General features: G+C 34.5%; 5 protein-coding genes across 5 annotated transcripts; 2 read left to right on the plus strand and 3 right to left on the minus strand.

Moving 5' to 3' along the window:
• Positions 1-185: 185 nt before the first annotated feature.
• On the plus strand, positions 186-2828 carry EIN_476120 (serine-threonine protein kinase, putative; the record flags this gene model as incomplete). Its single annotated transcript, XM_004255623.1, has 1 exon — positions 186-2828. One exon carries the CDS (start codon positions 186-188, stop codon positions 2826-2828), a length of 2643 nt encoding a protein of 880 aa, XP_004255671.1.
• Positions 2829-4226: 1398 nt separating this feature from the next.
• On the plus strand, positions 4227-6503 carry EIN_476130 (hypothetical protein; the record flags this gene model as incomplete). The annotated part of the gene is made up of 1 exon (XM_004255624.1): positions 4227-6503. One exon carries the CDS (start codon positions 4227-4229, stop codon positions 6501-6503), a length of 2277 nt encoding a protein of 758 aa, XP_004255672.1.
• Positions 6504-6735: 232 nt separating this feature from the next.
• EIN_476140 (M protein, serotype 2.1 precursor, putative) lies at positions 6736-8127 on the minus strand (the record flags this gene model as incomplete). Its single annotated transcript, XM_004255625.1, has 2 exons — positions 6736-7109; positions 7269-8127. 2 exons carry the CDS (start codon positions 8125-8127, stop codon positions 6736-6738), a joined length of 1233 nt encoding a protein of 410 aa, XP_004255673.1.
• A 612-nt stretch (positions 8128-8739) lies between these two features.
• EIN_476150 (hypothetical protein) lies at positions 8740-9465 on the minus strand (the record flags this gene model as incomplete). Its single annotated transcript, XM_004255626.1, has 1 exon — positions 8740-9465. The coding sequence occupies one exon, from the start codon at positions 9463-9465 to the stop codon at positions 8740-8742; it is 726 nt and encodes a 241-aa protein (XP_004255674.1).
• Positions 9466-11115: 1650 nt separating this feature from the next.
• On the minus strand, positions 11116-13488 carry EIN_476160 (hypothetical protein; the record flags this gene model as incomplete). The annotated part of the gene is made up of 1 exon (XM_004255627.1): positions 11116-13488. The coding sequence occupies one exon, from the start codon at positions 13486-13488 to the stop codon at positions 11116-11118; it is 2373 nt and encodes a 790-aa protein (XP_004255675.1).
• Positions 13489-14165: the final 677 nt, after the last annotated feature.

Consider the following 14165-nt stretch of genomic DNA (forward strand, 5'->3'; position numbering starts at 1 on the left):
GGACTGGGAAGTACTTAGATCCAACCACAAAACATTGTGTGCCTTGCTCTCTTAATTGCGAACTTTGCACCAACAACACTAATTGTTTCTCGTGCACAAATCACACACTTCTTATCAAGTCTGACGACTCGAGTGTAAGCCCTGATCGCTGTGAAGTAATTGACAATTGTAAAGAAAGTGCATTGATGGAAGACAGATGTGAAGGCTGTAATAATGGTTTCAGACTTGAAAATGGAAAATGTGTCAATTGTGCTGATAATTGTAACATTTGTATTGAAAATGTTACTGCATCTGGTGACCCCAGTAAATCAATCTGTACTCAATGTGCAGAGGGTTATATTATGAAAAACGGAGCGTGTAAAAGTCTTGTTGAATTGAACTGTTTGGAAGGAGATGTATTTTATGGATGTTTTGAGTGCCTTTCTGGGTATTTCTTTAACTCCGACTTGGACTGTGAAAAATGCGAAGAGAAGTGTGGCGAGTGTGTTAACACAAAAGATACATGTCTGACGTGTGGAGAGAAATATTACTTTTCAAGAGAAACAAACGATTGTATACTCGTTGGTGATAATTGTGAAATATCCGACCAAAGTGGCTGCCTGAGTTGTGTAGATGGTACGACTGTTGGTACTGAATTGGATCCTGGATGGTACGTTCCCATTGGTTCTCAAGTATGTGTAAACTGTGATGAAGAGTGTAAGTTGTGTTCGAAAGAATCATATAGATGCACTGCTTGTATTAGTGGGTATACTTTGATTAAGAATGAAAGTGAAGATTTTTACAGGTGTAAAAAACAGAGTGAACATTGTATGAACTCTGAGTTGGGGTATTGCACACAATGCCAAGATGGGTACTTTGTGAAAGGTGATGATATAAAGGATTGTATTAAGTGCGATGAATCGTGTGCCACTTGTAAAGACATCACTAGTTGTAATACATGCAATGAAGACTACTTTATGCCAAAATACTTTCAAGACAATAACATTAAAATGTTGTGTTATCCGAAGGCTGAAATTAATGAGACGTGTGAAACAAATGCAAATGGGTGTGGAGAGTGTCATGACGGTTATTACATGAACAAAGAAGACTTGAAAGAATACAAATGCAGTGTATGTCCCAAAGAGTGTCTTACTTGCAAATTCAACAACACTGATTCCTCAAACTATTCTGTTGGAAACATTGTTTGCACGTTGTGTCCGACAGACAAGGAGTATGTCAATAACGGGAAATGCCATTTATGCTCTGAGATTGATAATTGCATTTCTTGTGCAGGAGAAAAGTGTACAAAGTGCAGTGAAGGGTTTTCACTCACAAGTGATGGACTTGAGTGCTATAGAACTCGGTGGGAATTGATCATCCCATTTGTGGTGATTGGTGTCTTGATCCTCATAGTTATTGTGATAACATTTGTTGTGGTAATACTAGTGAGGAAACGAAAGAGCGCGAAAACTGAAAACAAAGAGATTCGTCCTTTCAAAGTTGGAAATGAGCTGGAGATGCTCCTGATGCTTGCGGACAACGAGAAGTTCCCATTAAAGACAGACAAGTGGGTACTCAACTTTGGGTTAGTTAAAGAACATGCAAAAGTCGGTCAGGAATACAATGAAGTTGTCAATTTGGCGAATATGACTGATAAAACATACTACTTTGAATTTCACATGACCCCGAGTCATCGATATGAAATGGAAATCTACCCATTGAGTGGCACTCTTAAGCCCTCGACTGCAGTACAAATCACTTTCAGAATAACGATGTTGTGCACTGCTTCTGTGTATGACCACATTGGAATAACAGCAGTTGATGTAGAAGAAGACGTCAAAGAAACGGCCAAATTCACAATGGGGTTTGAGGCTGAAGTCTCGACTAAACTTGACCACACCGAACTGTTACCAATTATGCCGGCAATTGGCGAAGGAGCGTTTGGTATTGTGTTTAAGGGGAAGTACCGAGGACGGGATGTTGCGATAAAGAAGATGAAAGCAAGAAACTTGACCATTGACCAAGAGAAACAGTTTACACATGAAATTAATATGTTGACACAATTACGAAGCATGGTGGTCATCGAGTACGTTGGCGCTGTATTCACTGAAGGGGAGATATCGATTGTAACTGAATATGCAGAATATGGCAGTCTAAGTAAAGTGTGGGGAAAGTACCCAATCGACCATCAGATGAAAATGAAAATTCTGAACGATTTTGCTGTTGCATTGGCCTTTATACATGAGAACGAATTTATTCATAGAGATGTTAAAGGAGAGAATTTGCTCATATTCAGTATGAATCCGCATACCCCCATCTCGTCGAAATTGACAGACTTTGGGACGTGCAGAAGTATCTCTGAAAACGCCTTGAAAATCAGAGCACTGTCTCAATCAATTGGAACCCCAACATACATGCCACCAGAGTGTCTGGAGAACAACACGAACTATGGGTATCCAGTCGACGTCTATTCTTTTGGAATAGTGTTGTATGAAACGTTTATAGAAGGTAATGCCTACGAGAATGATGATCGGTTCACACAACCTTGGGTCATCCCACAGTTTGTGATTGAAGGAAATCGTCTTGAAAAGCCAAGAGAGATGGAAGACTACTATTGGGACCTCATTGAGAAATGTTGGAAGCAGAAGGCAGAGGAGAGACCAACGTTCTTGGATATTTTAGATATCATGAAGACGTGGGACGTCGACATCGAAAGGTCGTACAGTGTTGTCATGGAAATGAGAAAGAATCAAATGAAAAGAAATACAGGAGAACTGAATCAATTTGAGGAACAATCAGACATAGACAACATCAGTTTACCATCTACCACGTCATCAGACTATTTCTAATTGAATTTAATTACTATTTTAATTTCAATTTATTAGTATAGTAAAATATTATTATAAAATAATATTTATATTAATAAATTACTATTTATTTTTTAAACAAACTATAACTATAACTATTGAATAGTTATAGTTAATATATACTAAAATAGATAATTCATATGTCAAAACAATTACATACTAATAAATTACTAAAACTCATAGTTTTATACATTGTAATAGTTAATAGAACTAATAAAAAACCATTTATAATATCTGAATAGTTTAGAACATCTGGACAACTAGAACACGGGTGGCAAGATACAAAGGAGTAGTGTCGACACACCCGTAGTAATCGTCACAGTTTGTTGTGTACCACGGCAGGTCTTTTAAGTGATTTCCAATTGGGAACTCGAACAACTCTGAATAGATAGAGAGGAAACAAAGGCGAGCATGTTGAGTATTTGTGGAGGTGTCCAAAAGGAAGTTGTTTGGTGAAGGACCGAATGTGAACAGACGAGAAACGCGGAATGAAGGGGTTGAGGGAGAAGGAATATTCGAGAGGATTAAATGTCGATGTTTTGTCTGGAGAAAAAGGCCGAAGGAGACATTGGAGCACTCGATGATGAAGAGGATATTCCACCTGTTACATACGTCTTGTCTAATTCGTTTAGAAAGGCTGTAAGAATTGGACTGATACGTGTCGGTGTCTAATATCACTTCACCGAGTGTGCAGGAAGTGGAGTCTTCAATTAATTTTGACCAACTTGAATCCAAAGACGACCGCATCGAGTCGGAATGAAAAATTGAGAGAGAAGGACAGTTCCAATAATCCAGCGTTTGAGAAGTAGAGGGGAAATAGTGACTCCGTGAGATTTGAGAGTTCTCAGAAGTACAAATTGTGTTAGACCTTTTGACGGTGTAAAACCAAGTCACTTCATTCGACTCAATGTCTCTTGTTATTGTCCAATTGTTATTTTTCCATTGCATATGATGTTCTGTGTATATCAAAGAGTATGGCGTCTTGATATTAAGAAACACTTCTTCCCCAAATTGTGTATGGTAATTGACTTCGAATGTGACAACGACCATCTCTTGTCGATTTATTTGACTTTAACAATTGAATAAATAATAGTTATAATAATTATTATTAATTATAATTCGAGTGATGTTTCTAATCATTTTGTTTTTTTAAGTTATATGATATAATATTATAAGTTATACAATTATAGTATGATGTATTATATTATAAACTATTATAAACTATTATAAACTATTAAAAATTATATAATTATTATAATTATTATAATTATTATATAAAATTATTATATTAAATGTTATAATAAGATTATCTTATGATTAATTCTAATTAATGACATAAAAGTCATTTAAATTTTAAATAACTATAAATATTGTTATTGAATGAGTCGTTTGGAAAGAGTCTTCTTAATGAATGTGTCTCTTTTCATCGAGACCATTCAAGACTTAATTCAGTTTCAACTTGTTAATAAAAAGTGTTTAGAAGCCCTTAATGGCCTTCACATCAATCCATTCATTAAAGACTTTGACGTCCAACACCCAAATAAAAATGAGAAGGGTTTTGTTACTCAGTGTTTGAGAATCAGTTCGTTTCTAATGAAGTCGTTTCCTCGTTTAGAAACACTTGTTTGTACCTACGCATTTCTCCGCGAAAGTAAAGACGACAATTTGTTCAGTCGAGTTCAAATGATTTCCGTTCGAAGAGACAAGTCCTTTGCCATTTCCTTTCTTAGAAGAGTCAAATCCGAACGCCTTCAAAAAGTTATTCGAATCTGCTTTGATGCGACTTTCCAGTGTACTTTTGACTGGTTTGAGCAGATGAGTTCACTTCGAGTCATCTCACTTGATATGGACAGACTTGAAAAACTCAAAGACGGTATCCACGTCTTATTTTCTATTCAATCACTTCGAAAGGTGTACATCAAAAAAGCACTCAATCCACAACTTTCTGAAATTATTGAGATGATCGCGAACAACAAACTGTCATGGGAGAGTCACTGTAGAGTCTATTTCCTCTTAATCCCATCAAAGAAGTTTGAAGTTTCTCCAGAGAACTACACTAAGCTCAAAAGTCTTGAAACCATGAAGGAAAATCAGACTCACAAAATCACTGTTTTGGATCTTAGAAAGTACTCAAGTCGACTTGGAGACGATACTGATGAGAAAGTTCTTGTTAACAATGTGTTCATGTTCACAAGCATAACATTAATACCAGAGACTCTCAATGCCAATTTAAATGAACATGGCCTCACTGAAACGGAAACTTCGGTGCTACGCAATTGTAGATGCGAGAATACTTTTTCACTGTTTAGGACTTGGACATATTCAGACGACAATGAGACGGACTTGTCAAACATTCTTGACATCGAAAATCACTTTGTTGTGATGGGAAGGACAAAGTCTATCACATTCGACTCAGTGTTCTTGGGATTTGTCAATTTGTGTCAGATCTCGAACGTCTCTGTAGACCTTCCAAGGTCGTATCAAGTCACTTTGATCCACTGCAAAGACGTTAAACTGAGGAATTGTGGAGTGAACAGAATTGAGTGTTTTCTCTCGGAGAATATTGAAGTTGCAATTCCAAGTGAACACATCTATGACATCATTCTTCAACACAACAAAAATGTGAGGATAATAGGAAACAACGCGACTTATATTAAAGAACTGAGATTTTCTAATGAAACAAATAGTGTGGTGAGTCACACTAACATCTTTACTTTGGCTATTGACTCTTCCAGTGTTATTACTTTCAAGCAAAATCGCATTCAAAATTGCGCCCTCGAATCCGTCAAATACTTAAATATTGACAACACTAATATTTACTTAGAAAAAGATGTTAACGAGTATTTAAAATGCTGTTATTCATATCATAAAAAACATAAGGCACTTCCTGAATGCTTGAGAAGTCTGTGTTATGTTGAAGACTCGAATATTCACTTCGACAAAATTGGTGAAAAAATGACTCTCCAGAATTCCGACTTCAATCAAATTACTGGAGTCCTCACGAAAAAACTACTTGAAGAAGACAGAAAGTGTATTAATCATATTGCTAACTGCTTACTGAAAATCACAAATGAAAGGACTTTGTTGTATGTCGCAAATAAGTTTCAAAATGAGTATAAAGGGAATTATAGACTCGCACTCGAACTGATTATGGAGTTCTATTCTTGCAGTGACCCTCCACAATTCCCAATCACTATCAACACTTTCAATTATGTTCTTCTCTGTCGTTTAAATTGTCAAACCGTCAAAATACAAAACGTCAAAGTTGTTGAGTTGTACATGTGCAACATCGTCGAACTCGAATTACTTGATGTCCAAAAGGATATTATTAAAGACACCGTAATCAATAAGTTGATCACCAACAATACTATAACAAAGCCAAATATGGAACAAAAATTAACTCACAAACACAAAACTGTTGCAAAAAGGAATCGAAAGGTGTTCAAAGTCGCTCGAAGAAAAATCAGCCTATTTTCTTGTTTCGACTCTCTTGAAAGACTTATCATCAGAAATTGCAAACTACTCACAAAAATCATATTAGGTCCTAACATTAAAACTGTTCATTTACAGAACTTGCCATTCCTTTCTGTCATCGACAATTTGACAAACAAAGTCAAACTCACAATCATGAATTGTCCACAATACTCTTCAATTTGAATTGTGTCTGTTCGTCTGTTTGTCGGTCAATGTTCTAAACTATAAATATATTATAATTGTACTATAAAAATATATTATAATTGTACTATAAAAATATATTATTACTATACTATAAAAACACTATAAATATACTATAAAAACATTATAATTTTTTTATAGTACATATTATAAAGAAATTAATAATTAATATATTATAATTATATTATACACTAATAGTAAAATGAAAATTAAATTATTTCTTAGCAATACCACCTTTACTTGCAGGCATAAACTTCTTCTTCTCAGTGACTTCTCTTTGCATGAACCAGATTGTGCCTTGACCGGCACCTTCAGCCTTCTTCTTTTGCTCTTCCAAGTATGCTTCAGCCTCTGCGACTTTGTCGTTAGCTTCTTGGACTGCCTTTTCAGCCTCTTCTTGAGCCTCAACGGCTTGTTTCTCTGCTTCTTCTGCTTCTTGTTTTGCTTTTTCACTTTCTTCTTTTGCTTTGTTAGAGACTTCGAGAGCTTCGTCGGCTTGTACTTTAGCTTCTTCAGCAGCGGTTTTGGCTTCGTCGGCTTTCTTAGCAGTTTCGATAGCCTTTTCCTTTGTTTCTGTTGCGATTTTGACTAAGAGGTGAGACTTTTTCTCGACAATTAGAACACAAAATATTTTTATTATAAATATATAGTTTTTATAATAAGTTAATAATTCCAATTATACTAGTATAATTTATAGTATAATATATTATAATATATTAATATACACAAAGCACAACAAGAACAAACCGGCTTTGTCAGCTCTCTTCTGTGCGGCTTCTAAAGTGATTTTGGCTCTTCTTAATGGCAAGTCATCTTCATTATCTAATTTGGCAAGTTCTTGAATGGCCGCATTCTTTGCGACGAGTCCAGCAGTCTCGATCTTCTTCTTTAAATCAGCTCTTTTCTTCTCTTTGGCAGCTTCTTGTGCTTTCACATCATTCAGCGCTTTGGTCACCTCAGCTTTGGCAGCTTCAGCATCTTTCTCTTTGGCTATTGAAGTCTCCTCGTCCTTTTTGGCTTGCTCGGCAGCTTGTGCAGACGCTTTGGCACGACTGTCAGCAGCTTCTGCAGCTTTTTTACTCTCTTCTGCTTTCTGTGCGGCTTCATTGGCAGCTTTGGTGGCCTCAGAAGCTTTTTTCTTCGACTCTTCAGCAGCCGCTTTGGACTCCTCAGCCTTCTTTTGAGCACTCTCAAAAGCTACTGTGACTTCTTCTAACATTTTTTTGGCCTTCTCAATGCCTTCTAAATTGCCGCCTTGTGGGGCTTCGACGACTTCCTTCCAGTCATACCCAAAGTGGAAGATGAGGAAATTGATCATAGAAATCTTTTTAAAGGAAGTCACACCAACTTTTCTCATGTGATTTCTCATCTCTTGGAAGGTTTGTTGGGCATTCAATTTCTCAAAAACACGGTGCATGTTCATCTCATCTAAATCACAACCCTCTTTCCCATTCTCAAGCTCTAAACTCGAAAAGAGAACTACTAAATTCCAGAGCTCTTCGGCACGCTTGTCTTGCTCTTTCGGCCACATCGCATTTAACATCCAAACAGCTTGGTCCTGGAACTTCTTTTGTCCAATTTCTTTCAAATGTTCAAGCTCGGTCATTATTTTAATTTAAAATGAGTTCGTTTTTATGTGGTGGAGAGAGTGGATCTCTACTTAGTTTGACGGTTTATTTTTGAGTTCGTTTGGTGGTGTAAATAACTACATATCCACTACATCAGTTATATATAGTGGAAAAGACCGGGGTTTGTATCATTTTTTAATGCCATAAATTCAAAGATGGAAGTCATAGGAAGATATGTTTTGATAAGGAAATATCTAGAATCATTCGTACATTAATGTAAACACTTTTTGTGGTAATGTTTAACACTTATATAAAATACTCAATTTTTTATATTGATATGTTTTTACCGGGATATCTACACATTTTTTGATATTTTTCCTTTTTTAGTGACGTGTAAAATAATGTATAAAATAAATATCTAAAATGTTGGTAATTATCTTATAATTTACGTAATTTCCCGATTTTTAGACTACTTGATTTATGTTCAACTTGATTGATCGATTTAAAAAAAAGAAAAAAATAAAATAATAAAACATTTTCTATAACAAAATAATTGAAACGTTTTATTTAAAAAAATGAAAAACATTTTAAAATAACAAAAATTACCGTTAGTCTGTTTTTAGAACTAATGAAGAGTGTCAATTACTTGATTAGGCAAAGACGGGGACGAACATCTGTTTAGGGTCTGTAGGTGAGCAACGTTCGGCTTTAATTTGGTAGCTGGTTGTAGTAGTTTGAAGATTTCTATTTCCGTCCCAAGTCGATCTTGTTTCACCGCCAGTTTTCGTTTGATAACACAAGCTGTAAGCTGTCTGGAATGGGATGTAGAAGTGTTGCTTATAAATTGAGTACTTTTCATTTGAAGGATATCCATTGTATGGGTGGACATACACAAATCGTTGGTTCTTTGTTCCTTCAGCCAAAGGCGGCTTTTTGTTCCATATAATCAAAGTGTTTCCCGGGTCAGCAGTACCTCTGATATCGTGAACTCTTCGTGGGATGGGGAAGGAGATGTACATCTTGTAGGGCGCAAACTCCCAGAACTGAAGCTCATTTCCTGGTTTGAGTGGTCGTAACAAAATGTTTTGTTCCCAGCCTCCTTCATAGGCGCGCACAAGACTTCTATCATCAAATTCATTGTCCATGACAAATCGAGTGTAATCTTTTATGTCGTCTGCATCAGTAAATTTGGCATTTTTGGCGTAGTTGTACTCAGAGGCAAAAAGAACTCTGCAACACGTCGTGCACTTCAATCGATTGTAATTTTCATTGGAAGCAGTGTAAACATTACTCTCCGGGTAATATTTGACATTATAACTGCCAACAGCACTTGTAAAACTGTAAACGGCTCCAAAGAGGAGCATCAAAAGAATCATCGAACAATGTAATAAAGATTGTTCAACTTCTCTTATATATCTTTTTTTATTCTAAAATTCTTTTTACATCACTTATTCAAATAAAAGAGGCTTGTTTACACCTCACAAGGTTTACATATATTTAGAAGCAAATGGTTGTTAAATACTTGAAAAAAAATTTTTAAAAAGGTATGTTTTAAAATTAATTACATTTATCTTGTTATTGGTGTATCATCAGAAAGTCATACTGATTGAAAACGTTTTTCATTTGAAAAAGTTCAGTATAATCAATGCTATTTTTCTTAATTTGGTAATCCTTGCGATTTTCCATGTTGAAAAAACTAAAAAGTAAAAGATTCGAGTGTAAAACAAGAAAAAACTTTTGCTACACGAAATACATTGCTTAATTGTTACTCAAAGTAAATGAAAAATGCTTTGAATTATACTAGTCGATGATCTATATTTGAAAAAATTGTATCTACGTCATTACTTTAAAAGATATTATGCATAATTAAACCAAAAAAATTTCATCATAACACACTTTTGAAAATTCCAATAATTATCATTGCGATAAAAATGACAATTTGTTTATTTTCAACAGAACAAGTCATGAACTCAAATAATTGGTTTCAAAAACAAATTTCTAACCAATTGCTATAATATATAATTTGTTTTTCCATAATTATACTATATTAAGTGTTATGAATACTTTTTGTTTTTAAATCATATTTTGTGTAAAGAAAAACCTGTTGAGAGGAATTTCTATTATATTATTGCCTTCAGAAACATTTGTTTAGTCAAAGATACTTTTTTCTCGTTATGTCAAACTATAATTATATCTTGATAAAATGTTTAATATAAACGTTATATAATATAGTTTAATTAAATAATTGGTTATTAATAAGTTTATAATTGCATTCTTCATTTTTTTATTCAATGGTTGACATTTAGAATAACCGATTACATAATTATTTGCTTATTTATAACTTTAAAACATGTTTTATACAATTTTTTTGTTGACTATAACTTTTGCTGTTGTAAATATAATATAATAAACTATATTGACATAGTAAACAATTGAGAATAACTGACGAAACGCGATTCAATTAGTTCAACAGATTTTTAATATAGTAAATAATAATAACTAAAAATAATTGATTTATAGTATATCAATTATTATTATATTATAGTTATAATAGTTATTGATTATCAATCCATAATCAATAACTATTTTTATAGTTAATTTAATTAACTGTTCAATGGAAAAAGATTATTGTTGAAGTAACCATATATTCAGTCAGCTAACTAAACTTTAGTTGACTCACAAACATATTTTAGCTAACCAAATTATTATAAATGAATGGTTTTATTATAATTAAGAAATATTTATATATAGAACAAAAAATAGTTTATAATTTAAACAATAAATAGTTACCAACAATTCGTAATTTACTATTTAATATTATTAATTTTTAACTAATATAATAATTCTAATAATGTTATTTATTTAATAGTATTATTATTAGTATTAATTTAGATGTGAGTTCTTTCAATCATTTATAATTGGACTTTTTATAATAAAAAATAGTAAATAAATAGTACTACTACTATCAAAAATACTCAAACAATTACTTATTGAAGTGGTTCTGTTAACATTAAAAAAATAGTTGATTATACCCAAAAGACCCACCCCTCTTTACATTGACTTTTAAACTCACTCACTTTCTGGCTTTGGACACCGTGATAATAAGGATCATGTGCCCACACATAGTCTCCATCAAACGAATTGACTGAAATAAAGTGTCCATATTTAGTCCATACTGGTGGACCCATTGAAGTTACAGCCAACCCTCCTGCGTTCACAAGTGTTCTCATTCTGTCCATATTGCAGTGAACCGTTTCATAGTGTAGTCCATACTTCTTTGCAGCTGCTGGGAAGAGTGACCAGTACGTCCCCACATCGTCGTCTTTCCATCCATTGTTCATTGAAAAGTCCGAAATGACATTTGGCGTCACACTCCCATCAACCAACGTTGCTATCACCATAGCCATCGACGTTGGTCCGCACCCCCCGTTACACACATTTTTGTTCTTATTTTTCGACCCGGAGTACATATGAGTGGCCCATCGACTGTCGCACTGTAAATAGAAGACCTCTTCGTAGCATCTATTTTGCGATTTACAAACTGGGTGATTGGGAGAGTCCGCTACTCTGTTCGTAGTCATGTGAGTCAAATGGGGTGATCCTCCCTTTCCAGTTGAGGTTTGTGTTGTCATCCCAGTCAAAGACTCCAATTTTGATATTGTCTGTGGTCCAATTTCTCCATCTACCATTAAATTGTACTTCTTCTGAAACTGTTTGACGGCATTGACTGTATTTACACCAGCATACCCGTCAGCCCCATCCGGTCCACAATTGTATCCAAGCTTTATAAGCATCTCTTGTGCATGTTTAACTTGTGCAGAGTACTTAGGTTGTGCGACTTGAGTGTTTGCACTTGAACTATTTTTAGTCAAAGACTCCAATTTTGATATTGTCTGTGGTCCTACTTTTCCATCAACTGCAAGTCCATATTTCTGTTGGAACTGTTTGACGGCATTGACTGTGTTTGGACCAGCATATCCATCAGCACCATCTGGTCCACAATTATATCCCAATTTGATTAACATCTCTTGCGCATGTTTAACTTGTGCAGAGTACTGTTGACTCTGCGCACTCGGCTTTTGACTTGGATTTTGTGGAGTATTAGAACTTCCCGAAGAAGAAGTCATCGCCTCCAATTTTTTAATAGTGTTTGGTCCAATGATCCCATCGACAGTCAAGCCATTCTTCTGTTGAAAAGACTTTACTGCATTTGTTGTGTCTGGTCCCAATTTGCCATCAGCGCCTTTAGGTCCACAATTATATCCCAATTTAATTAACATCTCTTGCGCGTGTTTAGTCTGCGCAGAGTACGAAGTCGATGGTTTAGTAGCAAACCCTTCCGATGATGGTTTTCCATTAGATGTTCCACTGTTATTATTACTCGAACTTCCTCCAGTCTTACTCTCTAATTTCTTTATAGTTTGTGGCCCCGCTTTGCCATCAACTTGAAGTCCATTGTCGCCTTGGAACTTCTTTATAGCATTTGTTGTGTCTGGTCCTAATTTACCATCAGCACCTTTGGGTCCACAGTTGTATCCCAATTTAATTAACATTTGTTGGACGTGTTTTGTTTGTGCGGAGTAAGTGTAAGTCGTTTTGTTCTTGTCATTATTCTTGTCTTGAGTCTTTTTGTCTTTCTTCTCTTTTTTGTCTTTTAAGTCTTTTCGTCGGGCTTCGCGCTTGTCTTTTCTTTGATCTTTACGTTTGTTTTTGCGCTCTTTTTTACGCTTCTCTTTTTGGGCTTGTGCTTTCTGTTTTCTCTTTTGAAGTTTGTCCTTGCGCTGTGTCTTCTTCTTCTCTCGTTTGTCTTTAAGTTTGTCTTTCTTGGACTTTATAGCGTCTTTCTTTCCTTTAACCTTCTCTTGTAATTTCTTAAGAGTCATTGTATCGACTTTTCCAGTCACACGAAGGCCATTTTGACTTTGAAAACTCTTGAGAGCAGATCCCGCCTTTTCTCCATTCTTCCCACAGATAAATCCAAGTTTTTCAAGCATCTGCTGCACTGATTTAGACACTTTTGAAGGTGTTTCCTTCTTTTTTAATTGAGACAATTTCTCTCTTTTGGATTTCGCAGTGTTTTTCTTTAAATTGTTTTGCTTTTTGAAAGGAACTCTGATCTTCTGGTTCTTAGGTTTCACAGGTTTGTTGACGAGTTTCTTTCTTTTTTGAACGGGTTTTTTCGGCGCTGGAAGTTTCCTCTTCTTTGGTAATGCTTTTTTCTTGGGAGACCTTTTGGGAGCTTTCTTTGGAACACGTTTCGGAGAACTGTTTGTCAAAGCCTGGAGTTTAGACACTGTACTCGGCCCAGCTCGCCCATCCACAGAAAGTCCATTGTCACCTTGAAATTTTTTAATTGCATCTTTCAAGTTTTTAGTGTTGTACCCAAGCTGATTTAACATCTGTTTCACACTTGTGGATCGCCCTGAGTCTGTTCCAAGGAATAAAGTGCTGAGAACAACTATCAGCAGTAGTTTCATAATATAAACCTTTAAAGATGCTGGCTTCGAATCAAATGGAAAAACACTGTGGTGGCCACCATCATGTTAAGATTATTACTTATATGCCATTTTATTACTGCAAATAACATTGAAATTTGCAATTCAATTGATGTATTAAAAAAGCTTGATTCAGTTTTAATGAATTGTTTTCTTTTCATGGGTTAGTTGGACAAAACGGATTAGGAAATCTATTTGAATTTTGGTGTCGTATATAAAAGATGATGGTATTTCTTGATGTTTTGATGAATGAGAACAAACAAGAAAATTCCAATTATTTCAATTTTGTATTTCACTTTTTGTGTTACCAATAGATCATTTTGTAAGTTTTTTTATCAATTATTACAATTAATAGTATTATATTAATAAAATAATTAACTTTTTATTTAATATTTTGTTTTCAAATTGATTTTTAGCAAAAGTTAATATTTGGTTACTGTTTTCAAAAATGAGTAAAGAAAACTATCAAAGCTAAACAAATAATTAAAAACAATAATTAACAATATTATAATTTAAATAATTAATTGTTTAGAATTTGTTTTATAACAAAACAATTAATTTTTTTTTAATTCAATTCTTTT

The sequence above is a fragment of the Entamoeba invadens genome (genome assembly GCF_000330505.1).
Source record: "Entamoeba invadens IP1 unplaced genomic scaffold scaff_1105074725313, whole genome shotgun sequence".
NCBI lineage: Eukaryota > Evosea > Mastigamoebida > Endamoebidae > Entamoeba > Entamoeba invadens.